Raw genomic sequence first — 26363 nt, forward strand, 5'->3', positions numbered from 1 at the left:
GAGATGAAATTGAAAAATAAAAATTAAAAAAATAATTAAGAAATAAAGATTAAATTTGATATAAATACCAAATGATATAAAATGCTAAGAGATGAAATTAAAAAAAGATCAAAAGAGAATTCAAAAGAAATAAAAAACAATCAAAATAATGAGGGTCGCAATTGAAATAAAAAAAAATGAAGATCAACATTTAATTTTGGCTAGTTGGCATGTTTTTCGAGAGGAAGTGAGAGAAAGATTTAATTATTGTTTGACCGTTATAAAATGTCTTACACGCATCTTCTAATTAGATGCGCCTCCACATGATACGTCGTAAAAGATGATAGTTGGCTATTTTAGCAGCTAGAAGACATCGCAAACATCATCTAAAGAGTGCAAGTACTTCTTATGTGTTGTATTTACTAACAATTGTTTTTTTAAATTTAATTCATCAAAAGACCTAAACACCCTTATCCATATGATATTAATATACAAACCATAATAAAAAACCAAAAGGCCCCATAACCTAACCTAAGCTATAGATTTTTTTTTAATTCTAAGAGTATCCTGGTAATCATAGTAATGCTAACAAAGATAGAGATAAAAAATACCCTTACCCTAACAATTAAGCAAATTAAACTTTTAATAGTACTATACAAATAAAAAGTTAAATGATCATTTTACCCCATGGTATTATTCCTGTGAGCAAGTTATATGATTTTTACCATGGAGAGCAAAATATTAATTTTACTGTGTAAATCCAATTTCAATCTGAGTGTTTGCACATTGATTTCCTAATATTTTTTTACTAGATTGGGATTCACCCCGCACAACCGAATTTATCATTGATGTTCTTCCTATAAAGCCTAAAAACATTCCTGATTCTACGCCATTGCCAGCAAGATTTTATTTTTATTTCCTTAAATTAGGACGAGCTTGGTAATATGTTTAAAATTATCTTTTAAAAATGATTTTTATCTTAAAAAACGTATTAAATTAATATATATTTTTGTTTTTCAATGTAAAAGCATTTATATTTCTCTACTTCTTCATCAAAAAGACCAAGCAAGAAGAATTTGGCCCACCTGACCTTGGCTGGCAATCCCTTAATCGGACAGCATTTCCTGGACCATTGTGATGCCGCACGCGTAATTCCACCTCCTATTCATTGTTTTCATCTTGAGTATTGTAATTTACTCCAACAACAGAATTTCTTGTACAATCAACCTATGTATAGTGTTGTTTCTCCAGAGAAAACAGCACTCCAAAAAGCGTTCTTTCTTTTTTCATCTCAAGGAAAAGAAAAGAAAAGAAAAAAGAGAGTTAACAACAACCAGTCAATGGCCGCTTCTCTCTTCCATCTCCCCTTCCTCTTCGTCTTTCTCCTCCACCCTCTTTCCTCCACAGCTAACATCCACAAAACCAACAACCTTCTCAAATCACATCTCTTTACAGAACCCACTTCCATAACCAAAACACACCCAGCCCATAAACCCCTCAATGACACCCCACCAACTGTTTTCTTTGAAGTTACCAAACCCATAGATGTCCCCAATACTAAACCTTGCAAGCACTTTATTCTCCAACACGACTTTGCCTCTACTTATGGCAAACCTCCTGTTCTTGTAAACTATACCCCTCCCTCTCATTGCCCATCTCAAGATTTCTCCAAGATTGTCCTTGAATGGAAGGCAACTTGCAAAGGGAGGCAATTTGATCGTATTTTTGGGGTTTGGTTAGGTGGTGTGGAGCTTCTTAGGAGTTGCACTGCGGAGCCTAGAGCAACTGGGATTGTTTGGACTGTTCGGAAGGATATAACAAGGTATTATTCATTGCTTGTTAAGAATGAGACTCAAGAATTTGCTGTTTATATGGGTAATATCGTTGATAGTACTTATACTGGTATATACCATGTGAATGTAAGTATTTACTTTTATCCTGCTGAAAAGAAATTGAGTCATAGTGATCATGGTTTTAATAATTTGGCATCTGGGAGGGATTCTAAGGCTGATTTGATCTTGCCCATTTCGCGAAATTTTCCGTTGAATGATGGGTTTTGGTTTGAAATTCAGAATTCTACTGATTCTGAGGCGAAGGAATTCAAGATACCTCAAAATGTGTACAGGGCTGTGTTGGAGGTTTATGTTTCTTTTCATGAGAATGATGAATTTTGGTATGGAAATTATCCTAATGAGTATATTATTGCAAATAATCTCACTGGTTTCCCGGGAAATGGACCTTTTAGAGAGGTTGTGGTTAGTCTTGATGGAGAGATTGTTGGCGCAGTTTGGCCTTTTACTGTGGTTTTTACCGGTGGGATTAATCCTCTCTTGTGGAGACCCATTACTGCCATTGGTTCATTTGATCTCCCCTCTTATGATATTGAAATCACGCCCTTCTTAGGAAATATATTGGATGGAAAGACTCACAAGTTAGGATTTAGTGTCACGAATGCTTTGAATGTGTGGTTTATAGATGCCAATTTGCATCTTTGGCTGGACCATAGGAGCACAATTACAGAAGGGAAGCTTTTGAAACATGAAAGCAAGCCTCTTGCTTTATCTTTGGTATCAAATTTTACAGGTTTGAATGGAAAATTCTTGACAAGTGCACGCAGGTTCATCTCCTCAAATGGATGGGTAAAGTCCTCTCATGGGAACATCACTACCCGTTTTAATCAACACTTTGGTTACCGCAACTTGATGGAGATGGGCAAGGATGGTGATTTGCAGATCGTGAATCAGACGATTAAATTTACTGATAATGTTTCTTTCAGGAAGCCATCCTCTAATGTTAAAGCATTCAAGTCGTTAAAAAATTTCGAGTTTGACATGTACTCTGACTACATGGATCAAGGAAATGGCACTTCCTTGTCGGTGGCAAATGTTACGTTGGGATTCAATGAGAAAAATGTTAAACATGCTGGTTTGGGATTTGCATCGAACATTCTCAGAAATCTGCAGAATGGGCAGGGTGTTATGGTTGTGAAGAATAACTTGGTTCAAAGTGGTATGGGGAGCACACAACAGGAATACACATACAATGGTAGTGGCTTCTGCTATTTCAGGAACATAAGCAGCTCAAACTACACTATTCTAGATGACAATGTTGGAAATACATGCAGTGAAAGGAATCATTCTCATCTAGGTTTTGGACTTGGCAGATGGTGGCAATTTCCAGCTCGAAGGGCTTCTCTAGCATCTGAATTACTGAATAAGTATCATGATGGAGTTTGATCGTTTTATCGAGCGTGTTTCATGAGGGGATGCTCCAGAGGGTTCGTCCATGTAAGAAAACTGTGAGCCAATAAAATTTTATGTAACTTTTTTTCTTTTAATATTTCAAATAGAACATAATTTGTGTTACAGTTTTAGGAGAATTTACAGTGAGATGAGCCTTGGTTAAACAAGGCACGATGCTGGTATGCTGTAAAACCTTGTCTTGTGGTGGTCTTCTGAAGCAATCACTACTGGTAGTGTTTTAGGTTAGTAGCTAAGTAAGATAGATAGCTCTGTTGGATTTCATGGTGAAAATCGAACTTTGACACTTCACCATGGCAATGACAATTGAATTCAGAGCAAGGGTGTTATATGTGGAGCTAAAGTTGTAGACAACGTGCAACTCGAAACATATTCCATAAACTTGGAAAATGATGGAACACTACTGGCAAGTCATCATTAAAAGCCCTTTCCAGGCTTTACGCGTCGAGGCATGCTCTCCCTGCCTTTCATTTCCCGTACTTGCTATATCAAATAGTGGCAGTGTCTTATTCCCCAATTCGTAGGATCTTCTCTTTGGGAGCTCCTCCCACTCTTTTGTTTCCCAGTAGTTTCATCACTTCATCAATAATGCACCGATTGGATGATAGTTGTATGGGATTCTTGATAGGGCACACCTTGCGGGAGCTATGACATGGCATTGGAAACATTGGTGTTTGTCTAGACATGTTCCTTGTTCTCGTGTTAACTCTGGCCAAGTTAGAGAGGCTCTTGAAAATAATTGGGTTGTTTTGCCTTTCATATGAATCACCATTGCATTTCAGCTATTTAGGGCTTCAATTAGCCATTGTTTGCATCTCAACCCCATAAGCATAATTTGGTAGTAATTCCTTGTAAATAGCTTTGCAGTCTACACATTTTTCATCGCCATAGCAGTCTGGTGAATAAAATTCAAGTCAGGGTATGATCTTGAGTCTGAATGTGGATCTTCAGTGTGAGCTATACTTCATTCCAGCTGAAAACGTGGATCGGATACGGTTGCAGTAAGAATGTTTGGTGAACAAGAGCGACACGTTAAGGACTTGGATAAGTTGGCTGCATATACAGTATGAATGGATCTGCATTCTCTCAATGCAGACACTCTGCAGAAAGATAAGTTGCAGCTGATGCTTGATGTTAAATAAGCTAAATTGAAGTGCTGGATCCATTCTTTGATGCTTGAAACATAATGAAATTTGTTCCTACTTCCTAGTGCTGTCCTTTCCTAATAGCAGGATTGAGATCTTCAAGTGGTTTTGCTACATGGAAAAGGAGAGATGGGGTCGTGTCAAATTGGTTTTGCTACAACTTGGAAATGACCTCAGTTCCCACCTACGATATTTTAAAAATCCACAGTTGAGAAGTGTGGTATTTTAAGAAATACACCCAAATAGGCTTAGACAATAACCAAAACATGAGAGAGAAAAGAAAAAAAAGAAAAGAAGAGAATGAAAGAATGAGACCTTGAAGGTATATTGAAGATGACATTCATGATATTATTTTGTTGTAGAAAACATCTTAATGATCTTAATTGTTTAGATTTAGCAGGGTAAAATTAAATATAAGAATTGTTATTTAGTTTTATGGTAATTAAAAACCATAATTAGTTTTTATATTTCTAGTTAAGGGGTTGGTTATGTTAAAGTAAAGATAAAAATCATCTTAAACCATACTACCTAAGGTAAGTTTCCTTGTGTTTATTTTTAAATGATAAAAATACATATTGTGCTCTTGCAAAGTATTTTACTTAAACTGACATGTATGAATTTAGAATAAAAGAATGCTAAAACTTAAGACAATGATTTGGAACTTGGCCTAGCGACAAGACTTAATCCTCACTTTTAAAATACATGTGTTGGACTCGAAAAGATGATGAATGATAAATTGGGTTTAAAACTTATTTTACTTAATTATACCTAAATAGGCTTAAAAGTCACCACTTGCACTCAATAGATATTTGTGAAGTCACACTAACTGAACCCAAATTTGTCCACAATAGTAGGGTTGAACATATTGTAAGACCTAAATATTCACAAAAAAATGACTAAATAATATTTATAAGAAAGTGTTTTTTTTTAATATTTTTTGTTTTTTCTCTCTTTTGCAACACTTTTATCCTTTTCACATTTTCCATTTCTTTTTTATTTGGAGAATTGCATTGATTGTCCAAGAGCTTCTAAAACATACCCTTAGTGTGAGGGATGATCTTGTTATAGGTTACTATCAAAAAAAGATATTTAAGGCTAAAAATAGGACAATAATGAATGAACTTTTGTTTGTTAAAGTTATAACAAAAATAGTCTTTTTTATCCCTAACTCAAACTTGTTTATGTTGAAAAGTCTTAGCCTTGTTCAAATATTATTAATTAGAAAAACTATGAGGTTAACCTTTGAGAATAAATGGTAGGATCATGACTTGAATGCACACTATTTATCATTATAAGTTATCAAATCATTTAGTTTCCACTGAATTATTTCAAGCAAGATTTTTCCTTTAAAGGTTTGTTGGGAGTGAAAAGGGCATTACAAGGTTCAAGAAGAAAGTTCGAAGTAAGAATTCACCTTTCTAAGGCTTATTAAAAAAAGATAGTACATTTTAGGAATTAAAAAAGAAAAGATAATGTGGACTATACCTTTTAAGTTTATGAGATTTTGGGATTCATAAAAAGAAAGGTTTTCTCCTAAAATTAGCATGACATGTCTTGAAATTTGACTAATTAATTTACTATTACTTTCACAAAAATATCTCTTGATTTGAAAAGAGCAATTAGACCAAGAAAACAAAGACAAAATTGATTAAAAATGCAATATGGTCCTAAAAAAACATAACCCTAAAACATATAAAAAAATCCAAGAAAAATAAAATTTTTGATGACTTAGTTCATAAAATTAAATAATAAAAATGGGTTGACAACATAACCCTCATTCCATATCATATCAGTTTCGATTTGCCAAACATTTATAACTTGGTGCCATACATCAAACGTCTCTTTCATCATCATCCTAGTTGATCACTTACTATGTCATTGATGGACTGGCGATGATATGATATGTACCATTATTCTTCACAAATGAAACATGGCCCCTGCTGACCAACTTTCAAACTTGATACCTGAAATTCTTATGGTCTTCAATTAAATGGCCTACAATCCCATTATGATATTCACACTTCACATTGAATTATACCACCTACGATATGAGATTCATCATGAATGAGATGATGTGTCTAGTATCCATAAGCTATTGGTAAACAATGATAAGCTATAAAGATACATCAATATTGGATAATGACACTTAAGAGGTTGATGATGTTGTGACACTCAACAATACTTGAGGCGACTAGATAGAATGTTTGTGGTCATGATTCTCAGTCTAAAAGCCATATTTTTATTTATTATTTGATATGACACCAAACCTCATTGTTAAATTATTGATCTTTCTAATTTCAAGCCTAGCTCAACCCTTTATGTTATGGTCACCGCATCCATAAAATAAGTTGATGAATTATCAATCAAGTACTCATAGTATGAAGGCATTAAAGTGTCAATAAAAATGGAGGTGAGCTCTTTTTTTGGATAGAGAGGGGTAAGTTTGCGCTACCATTTCGTGAAACCTTATAGCATATTCCTTGATTAATTCCTTATTTATTTTCTCCATTCTTTAAAAGTCAAACTTACTCAAAGTCACCTTTAAGTTAAGTCCAATCTATTTAAAAATGGTATCTATTAGAGTTGTCTATATATTTTATTTTAAAGCTATCCAACCCTATATATTAGTTAAGAGTAGGTCCAACCAAGCTTTATTAAAAGTAATGGATTAATATTTTTTTTTATCATGAATAAATTTAGTCATTTTATTGTAGTACACTTTAAGGTGGGTCTCTAAACATTAGCTTCTGTATACTTAATAAATTCAATGCCTTTGAATTTTCTAGAAATGCTAACATTTAGTGCATGATTCATTTCATCAACAGAAAAAAGATCATACAAGTCTTCTTTTCTAATGGTCTCTTGTCCTTTTATGGTTATGTTGTACACACCATTTTCTCTCTTCAAATGATAATCTTTCATGTCTGATTAGGTTGTTAATCTACTTTTTAAAGCCTCGACAATTATCAATAAAATACCCTACAACTCTTACATGGTACTCGTGCTTAAATTCTTATTATACTATTTTGGAAAAGACGGTTGGAAAGGTTTAAGTGGTTGAGGTGTTATCCAATATACATTTATAAGATGTTAATAAAAGGAACTGGAAAAAAAGATGACTCGTGGCATTTTTCTTTATGGCTTGGACCATGCTAAAATAATGATGGAGGTGTTTGTCCTTGAGGAGAGAGTGCATCATATCACGAAATTGCACTAGTAGTTTGTGATGGATTTTTTGGCACGACAATAGGGACCTTTAATGATCTTGGAGAAACAAACGACAAGTTATGATTAATTAAATATGCATTTAAAGTACTCTTCTCATGAAGATGCATAAGAGGACGGAGTGGAAGAATTAGATAAGTTGTTTTGTCCAATATAGGAGGGCAAAAGGATGATCTTGTCGTAGTGGACTTTTTTTGTGAAAGTCTTTCATCAAGCTATTTAGAGTGAATAGTCTATTTTAACAAGCTAGTTAGCCAAGTCATTTCATCCTTCAAGGAGTTGATCTGATTCAACCCGACTTGAGTTCCCTCTTTATCTTCCATAACTTACTCTTATGTGGGATTTTGAAAAGAATTGAGCTTCTAAATTGTACTTTGTGTTTATTTCTCTTTTTTTAATTATAAAAAAAACTCAAAATTATCTTGTATAAATATAGATATTCAGAAATGACTTTTCTTTATCCAAAAAATGTGAAAAACATTCTAAGCCTTAACCCATACGAATTGAGAAGAAAACTTTAAAAAATTTATTCATTAAAAAACAAAGTAATATACAAAATGGTTCATTAGTAAGCTATGAAGTCATGGTATTTTCTTGCTCATTCCATGGTATCTTCCTATCGTCTAAACTCACCAGTAAGTATCAAAAGCTTATAATTATTAAGCTTCTTGTGATGTCACCTTTACTTCTTTTTTTTCCAAGAGTTTACCCGCTTTGATAATAGGATACAAATGTTTTAGATTAGATATTCCATATTGAAATCTTCTTACTCAAACAATCCCCCTCTATTTTTTTTCAGTGTTTATACTCTGTTTAAAATTGTTCTTGAGTACACCTTACCATTTCAATCATCTTATTACCTATCTTATGAAATTTTATGCTCATCAAGCTTACCCAATGATATTATAATGAGACATCATAGGAGAAGGTTCTAGCCATTATATATAGATAGGTTGGCTAACCTAATGGTCTCAAAGGGTTCTTTATTGCTAAACAAACCTTAAAAGTCAAACTCGAGCTTATAGGGTGCAAGAAATATAGACCATGAAAATTCACATCGACTACTAATCGTGACCTTCTTAACTTTTGATGAGAGTTTGAGGTTTCATGAGTGTTAGTCTAAGGTGAAGCCACATTGAGACACCATAATTTCGAATGCTAACTTAAGGCAATGTGTGTGCAAAGAAGGTGTCGTTTAGTGTGTGCATGGCACAAGTCCATATCAAAAAATGCATGAAATGAAAGCATATAAATAGACAAATGGAACATTTAATTAAATAATTCAGGTGAAAAACACAAAAAACCACAATTAAGTAAATTATTCTTAAACAAGCAAACAAAGCCTAGCCTTTATTAAGTCCCTAATATAGTCATCATTCTTTTGCAAGGAACATGTCATCGGTCTTAATCATTTAGATTCAATAGGGTAAAATTAAATATGAAAGTCTCCACCTAGTTTTATAGTAATTAGAAACCTTAACTAATCTTCAAATTTCTTGTTAAGAGGATGATTATGCTAAAGAGAAGATAAGAATAATCTTAAAGCATCCCACTTAAGGTAAGTTGCATTATGTTCTTATTTTAAATGATAAAAATACATATTGTGTAATTATAAGAAATTTTGCCTAAATTGACATGTATGAATTTAGGGTAAATGATTACTATAACCTAAAACAATGATTTTAAACTTGGTCTAGTGATAAGGCCTAATTCTCACTTTTAAAATACAAGCATTGGACACAAAAAATATGGTGGATGATAAATTGAGTTTAAAACTTATTTTACTTAATTATGCCTAAAATGGGTTTAAAGGTTACCACTCACATTTAATGAGCCTTTATAGGGTCACCATGACTCAGCATAAGTCTAATCATAGAGTATGTTTAGTACTGCGGTAGCTGTTGTGGTTGTGGTTTGAAAAAAGTTATTTTATAAAAAATACTTTTAGTTGAGGTTGGTTTGATATTTATATATGTTTGGCTAAAACTGTGGTTGAACAAAAAATAGTTTATGTGTTTGGTTAAAAAATTGCTTTTCAAATTGAGGTTATATATATATATATATATATATTGATGGTTTTAAATTTAAATATTGTAGATTTAACTATTGCTATTACATCATGAAATAAATAATACTTTATATAAAATATTTTTTATTGTTCCATTAAACTATCTACAATTTCATCACGTATGAAATACATCCGACAAGGACTACAGTTTTCTTGGTTTCTTAAGAGCGCAACAACATTGGGTAAAATATAATCTGAAACAAAATTAGGATTGCGATCAAATTCTGCAAATGCTACGTCATCAAACGATCTCCGTCTAATTTATTTAGTGTCATTGAATAATGTTTAACACTAGTTTTTCAAATAAAATACAATTAAAAATAAAAAAATAATTTTTTATTTATTTTACTGGGTCGGACCCGGTTCAATGCATTTTTAGCTTTAGACCGGACCCGGTCCGGCAGGCATGTGAACAGTGGAGGCATGCTCCACTGTGCAATGAAGGCATGCTCCACTGTTCAATGATTTCTCCGCGCGCAAGAAGCAGCAAAATACAACTTTTGGTAAACCTGCGGCACAATTTTAATAAATGGTGGGTCCTACAAAAAAAAATTGTATTTTTTGCTTAATCAAACAAGAAAAACTGTGGCTGCGGGTGAACCAGTTCACCCGCAGCCACACTACCAAACAGCCACATAATGGTAGGGTGGAACACATCGCAAGACCTAAATATTCATAAAAAATGACCAAGTAATATTTTTACAAGAAAGTGTTCATATTTTTTTTATATGAAAAATAAGAAAGTTTAAACTTCACGAGGATGAAACCTTATTAAGGATTTTTCCTTTCTTGGATTGATTCTTCAAAAATAAAACTTTATCTTTTAAAAAACTACAAAGTTTTAATCTATTGTGAATATAATCTTTTTAAGGATTATACCATCCATGAGTTGCTTTTTCGATATAAAGAAGAAAATTTTTTATTTATATTTTAAAAAACCACCCAAGTATTTACTTTTCATGAATAGAACCCTTTTAAAGATTAAAGCTTTTATTTAACTCTTTTTTTTTTTAGTCTATTTATAACTCATGCTTTGCTTATCTTTCCTACCTCTTCTTATCCCTTATCTAAAAAACTTTTATCTCTCAATTCTCTGATCCCATCTCTTATTAATATTTTAAAGTCATAATTATTTTGGAAAAGGAATTAAATTTTCATATTTATTTTGATCCTTATTTCTCTGCTCAATTGCCATTTTGCTCACTATTTCTTATTTTTTTAATTTTGATTTTTTAAAATATATTGGAAAGATGGGGTAAAAATAAGTTATAACACATCAAAAAGATCTTAGTAAGATGAATTCAGTAACATTAAAGAGGGTCATCAAAGGTGACTACAGTTACCACATGCATCACCTAATGGCAAGTGAAGGTATTAAAGGTGTTGTCATCGGTATGCCTCTAAGGTTTCATTCATTCATTGTTTCTTTCATTTTCCTTTTTTTTTTTGTTACGGTTGTTGTGCAAGTTCATTTGTGTGTATTTTTTAAAATATCACATTTCCTAACGATAGTTTTTAAAAATATTACAGGTGAGAACTATGATTTTTACAAAACTGTAATATTTACCATCATTTTTTTATATATATTAGAAAGGAAAAACACCCCTTATTCTTTAGAAATTCCCTAAATGTATCATCAGTTATTGCATCCAAAGCAAAAGTATTCATACATTAATTTTTAAGGATGTAAGAAGATAAATGGAGTCATGTCATATTTAGTTAGTGGTTTTTTTAAAAACTCACCAACTTCTTTAAAAATTTCCTAATTGTCATATTTGATCCAAAGCAAAATCACTCACCACATAAAAGTAAACAAAGAAATTCAAAAGATAAATTAATATCTTTGCATGCACTTTTAGATTTAATAACTAATTTATTGAATCCATGAGAACTTAACCAATATTTCAATAACCCCTAAAAAATTTAATCCGTGAGAATTAATGGTTAACATTCTGGTATAAATATTGGACCTACAAATAGGCTGACATTTAAAACCAGAAGTTGACTAGAAAATATACAAGTTGTTTTTCATCACAATATACAAGTTGTGGAAAATTCTTTTGTCTTTCAGAATAGGTGAACCCTGTCAAGGCGCCTACATGGGTTCTTCCCACAAGAATTTATCTGGACATACAAGCTCATAATGAATTCAAAATGCTAGATTTATTCATGTGAATAAATCTTTATTTTAAGCTATAGATGGATCATTAGTTAGGAACCCATCAATACATTTAAGCCATATCTAGACCACACAAAGCAGATTACCTCAAGGTAAGGTGCGCTACGCGTGTTAATACCTTCCACAGCCACAACCAGTCCCCTATCTTAGAATTTCATATAAGACTAATTCATCCAAGTCTCCTAGTGATCTTAAACCAAACAACTAGGTAGTGACTCCTTAATCCCGATGCTACAATTCCACACGCACATGTGCGACACAGGCCATAAAGAATAATATGACATTTTTATTAAACCTGATTCAGCGGTGTTAATACCTTCTTTAACCACAACCAGTCCCTTACCTTATAATTTAATATAAGACCAGTCTACCCGGGTCTAATACCTTAGAATTTTTATTAGTGTTAGGGGTGTTAATACCTTTCCTAGCCACAACTAGTCATTTACCTTAGAATTTCATATAAGACCAGTCCATTTGGGTCTCCTAGTGATCCTGAACCAAACAACTATATGGCAACTCCTTAATCCCAATGCCGTAACTTCGCATGCACACGTGCGACACAGGCTATAAAGAACAATTTGACATTTTTATTAAACCCAACTTAGCGGGATAACCTTAAATTTTTTTTATTCAACTCATTGCCTTGCCTAGGTTTAAAATTAAACTATGTGAGAGTTACTTAGATGTTTTCCAGTTGACTTGGCCAGTCCACAGGCATCTTGGCCGATTGGTAAAAAAAGTTTAAGGATAAAATTGAGAAAAAAAAAGAAAGGATAAAATTGAAATAAAAATATCTCGATCCAACTTCTTGTCTAACCCAAGTTTAAAATTAAACCGTATGAGAGTTGCCCTGATGTGACCAAGTCAACTTGATCAGTCCAAAGACAACCTAGCTGATTGAAAAAAAATGTCTAAAGATAAAATTAAGAAAAAAAGGATGAAATTGATAGGAAAAAAACCTCTCAACCTGATTCCACGCCCAACTTAGGTATAAAATCAAACCATGTGAAAGTTGCATTAACGTAATTCAATTGACATGGCTGGTACAAAGGCAACCCAAATTAGTGTTAAAAACGTTTAAGAATGAGATTGAGGAAAAAAACGAAATTGAAACGAAAAAAAAAGGTTGAATTAAAAAAAAATGGAGCTGAATAGTGAAGCCCATAATGATTCTCATGTTTTTTTTGTATATAAGTAATTAACATTAACAAAAAAGCTAAATGATGTTGTGAAATTAATGTGGTTATAGACTCATAACACTATGCATTCTAATAGTTTAATTATGTTATTGCCTTTTAAGCTCTTGGATGGTTAAATGGCTTTAAAAGATTGTTTCAGGTTTTTGCATATTCTTCCTTTTTTTTCTTTTTTCTTCTCGGGACAAATGAGAGAGGGATAAGGAAAGAAGACTGAAAGAAAAGGTGAGAAAATTAAAAAAAAAAAGAGAAAAGAAAAGGATAAAAGATAAGAGGAACCATTATGACCTTAAAAGAGAATAAAGGGAGATAAAAGAGAGTAAGGGATTTTAATCCCTTTTGCAAGACTAGAAGCAACAGGCTGATGAAAAGGAGTAGCGAGCAGCCTCGATTGACATGGGTTTTGTTTGTTCTAATTTTAGAAGAATGAGAAAATGGGTTATATAAGGGTTAAGAGGGGAGAGAGAAAAACATTTTTTCTTTCTAAACAAATATGCGCGGGTCTAGCAAGAAATCAATTACCAAGGCATGATTTAGGGTTTTTTAGGTATTAAGTATTACAAATTCTCTAATAGAAAATTATGATTTAGAAATTGTTTTTTCAATATTATCAATTTGATCATGTGTGTACCTTTTGTTTTAAGTGTAAAATTAAGTTGATCCTTTAAACACCTTAAAATCCAAAATTTAAGCTCCTTTTTGCTTCTTTAAACAAAAGAGAAAAATTAGCAAAATCAAATATTCTAATGATAATAAGTCTTCGGTTGATTTTAACAATTATAGAATTGATGAGGTTCGATTTGCAAGCAGGACACACATAATACATATCAGATGATATAAATAACAAAGCAATGACTATGAGAAAGTACAATGTTGTCAATTCTAATGAGACTTGTGGCACATGTGCGACGTCACGATGATCATCTTCCTAGAGTAGGATCTTTTATGGTGATGAGTAGAAAGAATAAGAAATTTTTGATCTTTATCAGTTAAAAAAAGATGGAGTCACTACCTAATATTTTGATTAATAAGAACTCTAACTAATCTCAGAGTCTGGATAAGGAGAATAATTATGTATAGAAAGAACGCATCACCCCTAGTACATCTTACATAAAGTAAACTGTATTGTTTATTTGTCTCATATAAACTAAGATATTATTATGTTTTCTAACCGTTAGTCTGTCTAAAGTTTTTAATAAAAATCCTTTTCGATAAAGAGATTTTTATCTTTTCAGGTTAAAACCTAATCTACTAAGATATAAGTTTGTAATCCTTAATATTCGAACAAACAAAATAATTTTTGTTATTTTTTTAATGTAGACTAAGTTCTCATGGATTTCATAAACTAGTTATTAAATCTAAAAATACATGCAAATATATCAACAAATCTATTTTCTTGAATTTTTGTATTTAAAGATGCTAAATCATGCCTTGTATTTTTTTATTTTTATTATTTATGCAAATATGATTTTTATTTTTATTTTTATTTTTGAGAGACTTGACCATATGCAATTTAAAATAAAATTGTATTTTTTAAAGAATTTTTTTATGGAAGGAAACTGATTTACCTAATTCCAAAAAAGAACTTCATGTGTAGATCACACTTCCAAATATTAAATATACGAGGGTAAAAAATTATGAGGACTTGAAATTAATAGCAAGATGATCTTCCAAAAAAATTTGAAACTTTATTTAATTTAAATTAAGGCCATGTTTGACAAAACAAAAAAAAAACATTTTAAAATCAAACTATTTTAATCGAGATATTATCTCAAGACAAATTATTGTGTATCAACTCAAGATCAAGTAAAACCAATAATTCATACTTCAACATTTAATATCAATAAAATAATCACAACCTAAAAAAAATAAATCTATAATTCAACATAATTAATTAATTTATTTTAAAATCTAAACACAAATCAAACTAAATTAATAGTGTTTAGACAATTCAAATATTATACAAAATAATATGCATTTGATCCTAAAATTTCATAATTTTAGCAATATGTTAACAAAAATAATTTGAGGTTATAGAGAAAATTGTCATTAGATTTGTTCGGCTACGACCCTCGCGTGGCTTCGGGTCATAGAGAACCTGGCAAATTTTTGGCAAATAGAGCCATTGATTTTATATGGCATGCGCGCTGCATTTTCAAAAATATAAAATGCTGATTTTTTAAACAAATTCAAAAATTTAAAAATACTTTGTTTTAGCGAAAAAACAAACACTCTCTCTGTCTCTCGCTCGATTGTTCACAAACAAAATGAACTGCTCTTCTTCTTCTTATAATATTCTTACAAGGTAAAAGCTGTTACCTTCGAATTTTCTCACAATTTTCATTTCTTTATCTGCAGGTTTTCCATTTTTTTTTTGAATTTCTACTTCTCAAGCTTTCTCCAATTCGACTGATTTTGTTAATCGCTGCAGTTGCTTAACATGGAGAACCTCTTCAATCGTGCCCTTACAGTTAGGGTTTCGCTCCACAAAATCTAAGTCCTCTCCCCGAAGAGTCCACGTCGCCTTCTCATCTTCTTCTTCTTCTTCCTCCTCCGGTATTTGACTACATCGTTTCTCTTTGCAGCTTCCTATTTTCTGCAAGCTCTTAAATTCACTACGACTAAACTCAAATCAACTCCTTTTGTTTCATTTTTTTTTTAAAGTGAAAATTTATGTTTCTTCAGCTCATTTCAATTACAGTTTTGGTTACTTCACTTGAAGCAAAAAAATTAATTAACAATAAGGACTTACTTGTAAAATTAAGCCTCGTGTAGTAATAATTAATTAATTACAAGAAATGCTTAAACTATAATGAGAAATTGTTAACGAAAATAATTATATTTAATTATATTTTCATTTGATTCATTCTCCATTCAGATCTACTCTTGGTAAAGGCTGCAAAAGGAGAACCTGTAAGTAGACCTCCAGCGTGGATGATGCGTCAAGCAGGAAGGTATATGGCTGTCTACAGAAAGCTTGCTGAGAAATATCCATCCTTCAGGGAGAGGTCAGAGACGACTGATCTCATTGTGGAAATTTCTTTGCAGCCTTGGGAAGCTTTTCATCCTGATGGTGTTATTATTTTCTCTGACATACTTACACCACTACCTGCATTTGGTGTCCCATTCGACATAGAAGAAGTGAGGGGTCCTGTTATTCATTCTCCAATTCGTTCTGAAGAAGGCTTGAAGGCTTTGCATCCGATTGAATTAGAGAAACTTCAGTTTGTGGGAGACTCACTTAGGATATTGTGCCGTGAGGTATTTCTTTTGTTTTTTCAGAAATGTATTCTGTAAAAAATCTCAGCTTGGTGTTTTTTTTTCTTACTTGCGTGGAAAAATAGATCATAGCAACTTGCTTCTCTAGATCATCCTATTTATGTCCTATGTAGGTTGAGGGGCATGCTGCAGTTCTGGGTTTTGTTGGAGCACCTTGGACAATAGCTACATATATAGTGGAAGGGCGTACAACTCGTACATATACAACCATAAAGAGTATGTGCCATACAGCACCACAAGTGTTAAGGGCTCTCTTCTCACATCTGACGAAGGCGATTTCTGACTACATTGTTTTTCAAGTGGAGTCAGGGGCTCATTGCATACAAATATTTGACTCGTGGGGTGGACAGCTACCTCCTGACATGTGGGATTGTTGGTCAAAAGCCATATATTGAAGAGGTCAGTAGGATTTGATTCTATTAATTTAGTTGACATTATTATTTTTTTGTTTAATCAAACTATTGAAGAGGTCATTAGGATTTAATTCTATTAATTTAGTTAGCAATGTTTTTTACGTTTAATCAAACTAGTTATGAATCATAGTCTCTGTTTTACCCATTACATTAACTCTAAATTGGACAACATGGCTTCTCAACTTGATGAAAGATAGTGCAGCAGTCTCAAAATTATTTTCAGTATTGCCTTTTCCTTTTCTTTTTGACAGAAAAATCGCTATACGTGTATGCTTTATGCATATATAAAGTTACTGGAAATGCTTTAGGAATATCTCCTGAATTGATCTGAATCTTTTGATTGTGTAGCCTTTCTGAAATTGCAGATAGTCAGTACCGTGAGGAGTAAATGCCCTAAAGCACCACTGGTTCTTTACATTAATGGAAATGGTGGCCTTCTAGAGCGTATGAAGAGAACTGGTGTTGACGTGACTGGGCTTGACTGGACTGTGGATATGGCAGATGGAAGGAAGCGTTTGGGGAGTGGGATCAGTGTGCAGGGAAACGTGGACCCTGCTTACTTATTTTCACCTCTTCTTGAGTTGACTGATGAAATTCAAAGGTTTATCATATGAGTTAAATATCTGATACTCATTCTCTCCAATTTAATCTTTACCCTTGCTGCCCATACTTGTGGTTTCAGTTCAGAGCCAAGGCTTACTTGTTTGTTATCTGTAGCCTAAAGTCATTCCGGTTGAACCTCCACTACTCAATTACTTTAGATTGAGTCTTCGTATACAGTTCATGGAATGTTGTCTTGAGTGAATTTATTGTTCCTTGAATTGAGTTTATTGAAAGTTTTCCTTCTTTTGATATACTTCCTGTACTTGTATTTGTAATTATGGATTACTTGAATTAGCTTCTTTACAAATGGTTGCATACTAGTGTGTCAGCAACAATGCAATTGATGATTGCTAACTCAAGAGCAAGGTGTTCTACTACTTCCAAACCATTCTTCAGACGCCTTTCAAGGCACTATGATCATATAGCTCAGATTGATATATGATGTGAGAGAAAACATTGGCAAAACATTACTCCCATTTTATGCTCATAAATTGCTTTGGCTCACGAATCTTGCGTTTCATCGTGCTTAACTATGACTTGGGTTTCCAATTTATTAATTGGATTCCTTTTATTTGTTTACCTTTTACAGAGTTGTGAGATGTGCTGGGCCGAGGGGACATATTCTTAATCTTGGGCATGGTGTTCTTGTTGGTACACCAGAAGAAGCTGTTGCACACTTTTTTGAAGTTGCTAGAAGCTTGGAGTTTAGTACACCTCAAAGTCATGTGGTGGAAGAACCAAAATTGGTAGTTTGAGGAGTGGTGTCAGAAATTTTGTTTTATAATTTGGTTGTTCATTTTGAGCTAAACACCTTATTCTTGCATTTTGACAGTTTAATCTCATTTTAGCCTACATGATTATGGTGCTGATTAGAGCTGTGAGGCTTTGTACATGTTTGTGCCAGAGCTAAATAGTTATGTTCAATTTTTTTCTGTAATCAAGATGTTGAAGATGGTTCAATAAATATTTTATTGATTTTTTATTAGATCTGCTTATTGAATACTAAAGATACTTAGTGTCGGTGATGGCCTGGTAGATTTCCAAGATGAAAATTAATTTTGTCTTATGTGATTGCTTTGCTTTGCCTTAGCTATTCTTTAAAAGTGGTATTCTTCTATTTACAACCTAGATATTTGGATGCCCAAGCGTGGTCCTGTGTGGCTTGTCAGATACTGTCAATTTCAAATTCATTTTCTGGAATCTTATCTGAATCTGGATGAACAAGACATCACTAACTCACTCATTCAATGACCGCTTGAACATAGAAGTCATTGTTATTGAATAGATGTGAGTTTAGGTTTCAGATGCAAATCAATGATATCATTGTTATAGTTACTATAATTGTTATTTTGTTGGAGTAGATGATAGGTCCTGCTGCTCTGGCACATTTTCTCGCTCTCTGTAACAGAGATGCGGTTGTCCATGGATGGAAAGAGAGTGGAGGATGTTGAGATCAGATGCATGGGTGCAACACTTAGCAATGCATTCAGATGTGACTCCCTTGTAAGATAACCTTTTCTGTGCATCCTTTTCTGTTATTAACCTGTTTGTTTCATTGTAATGAGATATAGTCTTGAGATCCTGTTTTACAATTTGAGGTCCTTTATTCTCTGCATACATAAATCATGGGATAGTCAAGGTACTAGCTGTCCCCCCATCGTAAATCTTACTTCAAAGCTTTTAAATTCATTGTTTTCTTTCATCCTGCTCTAGTTTCATGTTTTCCCCTGCAACTTTCTGATTTTTTAATCTACTGGCATTATTATCTGGATTCAATGGATTTTTTTCGTATTTCTTCAACATATCATGCAGTGGAACCAACTCTGATAATGGTTTTTGTGGTACAAATGAACCCTATTTGAACTGTGGAACAGGTATAACTTTTAATTCTGCTGATTCATATATAATTGTTTTCGAGCAAGTGATAAGTTTATATGATAGATTGGATCAATCATTCAAGTTTCCTAATAAATGTTTTTCATGGTAGGTTCTAAGGCCTAAGAGCCTTTGCTTAAAGATTTTTATGCATCGATTTATGATGCTCCATTGTGTCACTCCAAACCTAAATTTCTTGCGCTCTGAGAATTTTGTTAGGCCTTGTTTTGGCAAATATGTTTTGAAGAATTACATTTGTGACCTTACTTCAAATTTTGTACTGTCAAAACTTCAGAAATGAGAACCAGATGTTAAGTTTATGCTGTAATTTCCTGTCAATTATAATGTATTTCACGTTGACATTTTCTTTATAGCGTGTCTGCGAGTTATTTCTGCAATTATTTCTGGGGATCATATAATTAAGTTTATGCACTTCCATTTCTTATTTTCAATGTCTCATTTACATGCATTTGGTAGTTCTACTCCCTTCTTTTGATTTTTTTGTAGGGGAGCTGGTGAGGGCAGGGGGTGTTGAAAGTCACTTTATAAACTAATTTTTGCTCTGTGAATTTTGCTCCTAGTTAATTTGACTTTCAAAAGAAAACGGGAAGAGGTCTAGCTAGCTGTAGCTAAACATGGAAAATAACAAAAATACATCATCTGTGCTTTACTTAATAAGTGATGATTTTAACTTCAAACATGGTTTTGACTTCAATTTCTTGAGATGTCTTATAATCTTGAGTATGCATCTGTGCATGTGTGTTCTGATTACACTTCTTTCTTAAGGCAGCATTTTATAAGTATCTATTTTATTATGACCTTAACTCTTTTGTTAATCTCAGATCTTCGAAATCTGGGTCATATTAGGGGTACTCTTCTAATAGTATGCGTAAAATGAGATAGGATATACTAATTTTGAGGTAGGGCCAGTCAGATTATGTCCAACACTTGGAATTTGATAAATACTACCATCCTTCATCGAAACAATCAGTCTATCCTTCAGTGGCATCTGAGAGTTTTCCTTGCAAAGATAAAATTTCACTAGTAGTATGGAATATTTCCAAAAGTATGAAAGACTTTGTCATTCTTGTCTTTGTGAACCTCATAACTGTTGTATATATTGTTGTTGTTGTTATTATTATTAAGGGTTCTTCTAATGAAGGAGAGATAGATGAACATGGGTTTTGAAACACCTTTCATGAGTCGGCTCCTCTAGCCCTTTCATTGCATCTCATGTGCATTTTGTTCCTGCATATGAACGTGTTTACTACATGCTATTTTCACAGTCTGGGTTCCTGGAGAAGGTTTTGGGTGCATTCATCTTTATCTGGGTATTTCCATAAATTCAATTGCTTGTATTATTTTGGAAAGTGGAGCCAGGGGATTGCTGATGGCGTGTATGTTTGGTGATGCAGTGCAGGGTGCTCTTCAAAAGTGTTTTCCAATTGAAAATGTATTAAAATGATGTTTATTTTTTTTTTTTTTGTAGATTTGTTTTTTATTTTTGACAACAACACATCAAAACTATTAAAATTTGATGTTTTTTTAAAGCCAAAAAGCAATTTAAAAAACAGAAGCTAACACAATGCCAAAAGGCACAAAATTGATGTCATGCTTAAGCTTATGTTTTTCAGCAATGGATTTTAGAGGATGCATGTAGGTGAGTGTTATTTACTTCATTCTGCAGCCAAACAAAGCTCAAGTTAAAGCTACTCAAAGGCATCTTCTCACTGTAGCCAGAGCTCTGCTAGCCAGCGATACTCCCTGATGCCCTTTGTTTTATTTATTTATTTATTTGTGTGTTGGGGTTTGGGTGGGATTTCTGATAATTCTGTAGCTAGGAAATCCTGGTTGGTTTTTCAGAGAGTTCGTTGTATCAACCTTCTCTATCATTCAAGTAGCTGTAAAAGGGTTTTATTTCTCATTATGAATGCAGGGGGGTTGTGCTGTTTTGCAGCCATTATAGATGTTTGGGACATTGGACCGCATTAGCCACAATATATATGGATTAATTATGCCCAGAAGAAATAACTTTATGCTCTGGCAAGTAATTTTGATAGTTAATTTGATCAGCAGCTGGTGTCTAACATTATTAGAGTCTATGCCACAGTTTACATTCGCTAAACTTTTTCTTCAACAATTTATGCTATTGTTTTAAAAGGGAAGCTGACATGTTTAAAATTGTTTACTAGCACTGAGTAAAATTTAATGAAGATCACTTGTCGACTTGTAGCAGTTCTTAGAAAAGATGATGACCTAGTCTTGTACCTCTCTATATGTCCTAACTCTTGTGCAATTCATCCAGTCTCTAATCATTCTTACCAGTCGTTTCTTTTATTATTTTGCAGAAATCAAATGGTGAATGTATTCAAGGCTCTGCAGATGATGGGCCAAAAGCTCCACTATTGTAAGTTTGATAGCAGACAGCAGGATTATCTTTCTCGTAAAAGTTTTGAGCTGTATTTAAAGCAGTGGAATCTGGAACCTTTGAGCCAATAATACTACTTTAAAGTGTTTGTTCAAATTTGTTTCCTTAACATGGACAAAACTGGTAACATCTCACTGATATTTCTTGATATCTCTTTCCATGTCAAAAGCATGGTTGACAATGGTATTATAATTCTGCTTATGTTGCAGCCGCCATTCCCATCAACTCCATCAGACCAAAATTGGCCACATACGGCTTACCTTGCATGTATCTCTCTCTCTCTCTACCGCCACATAAGACAAATGAATCGTACGGCTTTCTTTATCAAGCCCTCCCAACTTTAAATCTTTCCACATTTTCTTTGATGACCTTTTCGAGTACCTCCTTATTTCTTTTTTATTTGGTTTTTTGCGCAGAAAATGGTGGAGATCCTGATTTTGCCTTGAGAATGTGAAAGAAACATGGACAAACACGCATTTTATTTGTTTTCTTTTCCTTGTCGGCACAGTGGCAGGTCGAGTGAATAGTGGGCCTTGATGAACTTAATCCTGGAATGATACACATGTATCGCCGAACGTTTTGTTGAAAAAGAGAGAGACAGGGAGGCGGCTTTCCTTTCATGGCCCTCCAAAGCAGTACTTTGAAAGTTCTCCTCTTCATTTCTTTTTTCCTTTTGAATTATATAGGACTAGGGAAGCTACGAACGAGATGATGATGAACATTGAGTACCGAGATCAGGATTCTTGAAACATATTCCCTCAATTTCCGCATGCGCCTTGGCCTTCAATTCTCGAAGGTGGCCGCCAAGTATTTGAATTTCTGGGAAAATAATCCGAGCACACGCATGCCATTCCCTTCAATCCGAGGTCATGGATTACAGGCTGAATTATTTGAAGGAAGGAAAAGTTCTGGGTCGAAATTAAAACTTATCAATTAATTATGACGTTTAGCATTGTTGTCTTGTCCGGAGGTAAGATCACTATCAGACGATGAACACAAATCACAAGCACGTTCGAAGATATTGCATTTAATATTCCATGATCGAGACTGCAGTGTCATTCTTCACCGAACAAATTGATAGCCCAGTTGCGTGGTTTTGTATCTTACGCGTCGGTGATTAGAGCATTCCCACTGTATCAAAGCACCGGCCTGGGGACGGTCCGCATCTGCACGAATCTGGTGTTTCTCACCCCAACTCATCAAGTGCAAGAACAGAACTCAACTACCTTTTAATTCATTTAAGTAAACTCGTGAAATGGATTTAATTAACAAGAAGTAGATTCTCTGGCAACTTAGTTTGATGGTGTAGTCCTTGAGGCCAACAGCACGGGCATCTGAAAAATTGCTTTGCTTATATTTGTTTGGGTCTAAATGTTGTTTTTCAAAATGTATTTTTGGTCGGAAAAATATTAAAATAATATATATTTTTATTTTTTTTAAATTTATTTTTAACATAATATATTAACAAAAAAAATTAATTTGAAGTAAAAAAAATACTTTTAAATTTTAACAAAATAGATTGAAACAAACTCCTAAAAGGGAGTTTTGATTTTCAACCCACAATTCCAATTAAGGGTTCGTATAAATTGGATTAGAAATACAAATTGGGTCAGGTGAACGTCGCAGAAAGAGGTGTGTACCAGCTCTTTTTGGCCATATTTTCGATTGGAGTTTGGCATTAGTGTTTTAATTTCTTTATCAAGTCATACGTGCACATGCATGCAAAGGAGTACTTTTACGCAAGTACTACTTACAAGGTAGACACAGTAGAAAATGAATCCCAAATTGAGGCTTTGACAATCAACCCTCGCCTTTATTGACATAAGAATTTAAGATGTTTTTATAAATAAAAGTAATTAAATGCAGATATGTTTATATAAAAACACATGCAATCAATTTAGTGAAAATACTTTTTTTGCAAAAGAAAAGAAAAAAAGAAGTAAATAAATCACCAAACATAAACTAGACTAAAAAGATCTCACCGGTCACCTAAGCTAACCTTTGGTAATTTTTTCTTTTACTTTATCACCAAAAAATAAAGAGGCATTTTTATCATTTTTCAGATATACAATGATATGAAAAGAAGGTATACATTACAAACAAATTAATAGGGATACAAATATTTATTCATGGGTAGGGTTTTATAATATTCATATCCGAAATTAAACCCATAATAAATATTTAAATTCGACTTGAATCTGAACGGGTATGAATTTTTATATTCAAACTTGATAGGATTGGATTTTTAGTAACCATCAAGCATCCATAACCTATAATCTGAACCTAAATACTATAATTTACAACAATTTAGTATATAATTAGTTTGGTGTATATGTATTTTTTTTTAAACTTTAAGGTTATTTATTTATTAAAGGTTAGGTCGGGTAAATTAATATCTATACCCAACCCGTAACCTGATATTTTACCCTTAATTTTTACCCAAATCTAATTTGGTCAAAAAATTTCCTTACTATAACAAATAACCATTTCTATCTAAAAAAGTAATAGGTGAGTTCTTAAAATAGTTTATATCATTTCTCTAACACATTTTCTTAAATAAAAACCTTTCCATTTAAAATTTATACATATTCACTCTAATGTTGTGTTGAAATTTAATTTAATTTAATTAAATGAAAATGAAGAATAGTAGCTAGGTTGAATTTGTGATCATTTGACCATTAAAATAATAATATTATATTAAATAATTATTTAAATTCAAAATGTTAACTATTAGGTGAGGTATTTGAAATAATCTTACTTTTTCTCATGTTCTATCCTTCAAAACAGTTCACATTCAAAATTTTATAGTCTTTTTTAATTCTTTTTCTTGTTTTCGTGTTAGGAAACCTATGATTAGGACCTGAAGATTTTTTATTCTAATGTAATTGACTAGTGCATAAAGTCTAACATGGGAAAATTATATTATTTTCCTAAATTTAATTATTAGCATAGATTAGAGCCCTTTGTAAGTTATCCTAGTGGACTCTAGGTAGGATAATGGCATGGCAACTCTGCCTATAAGTTTCATGCATTTCTGAAAGCCTACACGTTTTTTCCCTAAACTTTAAGAGCTAAAAACGCAAAGTTTTCTTGATCATGGATGTAAGAATATAAAGTGTAAATTGGTTTGGATAATGGGATCCATCTCTGGCTTTCTCGACTCCTAGCAGTTAACATAGCTTTCACTCACAGATGTAGGTACAATAATCTCTCCTAAATATGAATTCTTTCCACATTGAGCATTGTTCTTTCTTAAACAAAGAACTCCTAATAATCACTTGGGATCTTAACTCATACTGTTCATTGTTCTAGTGGGTATAGGATGCCATGATCAGGGCCTTTTGACCTAGAAATTAGCCTGGGAGTTCGAGTTTTGCTTACTGTCATTTTTTTTCCACATATTAACTTGACTCTAAGGTAAAGATGTGTGAGGGAGTGGCATGGTACTGTGCACTGTTGAAGATATAAAAATCTGTCTTTGAGTTTCACATTATTACAACTCTAGACTTGAAGTGTTCTGTGATGGTCGTCATAATAGCTCCAATATGTGCGGTTAAACTAGGCGGCAAAGAGATCAAGAAAAGCTACAGTGATTTATACAAGATTAAAACCTATGCATTGGTTTTTAAATCCTTCTAAAATCTCATTGAATTGAAGCTTGAAGAAGGAAATAACAAGGTAAAGTTAGGTTATTGTTTCATAACAGAAAAGATAAATACAGAGTAGAGAAAATAAAGATACTTTCTTATACTTTTTATTTTGAAACGTATATAAATTCATTTTTAGAGATAAATTTATTTTATATTTTTGTCTTTATCTTTTAAACAGAACACGCTTTTTTCTTTTTTTTATATCCGCTTATTTTATCTTAAAATACTAACCAAACATAATTCAAATACTTTTATGTGTATATATATATATATGTTAGTGTATGGTACTGAAGTGCTGATTAGCTAGCACTAGAAGGAAAAAGGAATCACCCTTTTATTTATTCTATTGTAAGATACAAAGAGCAGTATGACCACAAGCCTAAACCAAAACAAGTTGGAATCAATTAAATAGATTTTTTCCCGTCATTTCGCACTATCATTTACCAAATCCACTTCAATATGAAGATGTTCAAAATACAAATCTTTGGCTCCAATAGGACTTCCTAATGGTTAGCATCTAAACTTTTCATTAAGATATCTAATCTTGAGATTAGGGATAAGGAAGAGGGATTTGGAAAAGAGCTACTTATGTTGTATATTTCTATAAACCTCCAACTGGATTAGAGAAAAGAAAGAAACTGCGCGCCCTTGTAGCTAGCTTGGATAGGGTAACTAACACATACGGGTTAAACGTTCGTCACATATGTGTTTTGGCGACAAAAAGACCTTTATAGTGACGATTTTTTCGGGCCTCCCAAACCTTCAATTTTAATAGTGCAGCTAATCGTTTCCAAACATTAATTATAGTTCTACTAGCTAGACGTGTTTTCTGTAAGCAAAGAAGGATTTGAATCAATGGTATTTAATGAAGGGAGTTTAGAATTGTTGATTAAACAAATTAAAGTAATAAATTTAGTTGCCGATGGATTCCCAGGAGGAATCCAATGATAAATGGAAGAACCAAAGCACATTATTAAGATGTGGGGCATTGCATTTTATCCCGAGTGGGGGATACGGGGAGGGCTAGCCATCCTGAATATTGTGCTACTTTTGTTTCAATGTT

The 26363-nt window shown here is 32.9% G+C and overlaps 1 protein-coding gene and 1 pseudogene across 1 annotated transcript; both read left to right on the top strand.

The window, feature by feature from the left end:
• The first annotated feature begins 1117 nt into the window (after positions 1–1117).
• On the top strand, positions 1118–3576 carry LOC7472347 (peptide-N4-(N-acetyl-beta-glucosaminyl)asparagine amidase A). The gene has a single exon (XM_002316820.4). It carries the CDS (start codon positions 1209–1211, stop codon positions 3213–3215), a length of 2007 nt encoding a protein of 668 aa, XP_002316856.3. The 5' UTR covers positions 1118–1208; the 3' UTR covers positions 3216–3576.
• Positions 3577–15217: 11641 nt separating this feature from the next.
• LOC18103362 (uroporphyrinogen decarboxylase 1, chloroplastic-like) lies at positions 15218–18332 on the top strand (annotated as a pseudogene).
• Positions 18333–26363: the final 8031 nt, after the last annotated feature.

The sequence above is a fragment of the Populus trichocarpa genome, chromosome 11 (genome assembly GCF_000002775.5).
Source record: "Populus trichocarpa isolate Nisqually-1 chromosome 11, P.trichocarpa_v4.1, whole genome shotgun sequence".
Lineage (NCBI taxonomy): Eukaryota > Viridiplantae > Streptophyta > Magnoliopsida > Malpighiales > Salicaceae > Populus > Populus trichocarpa.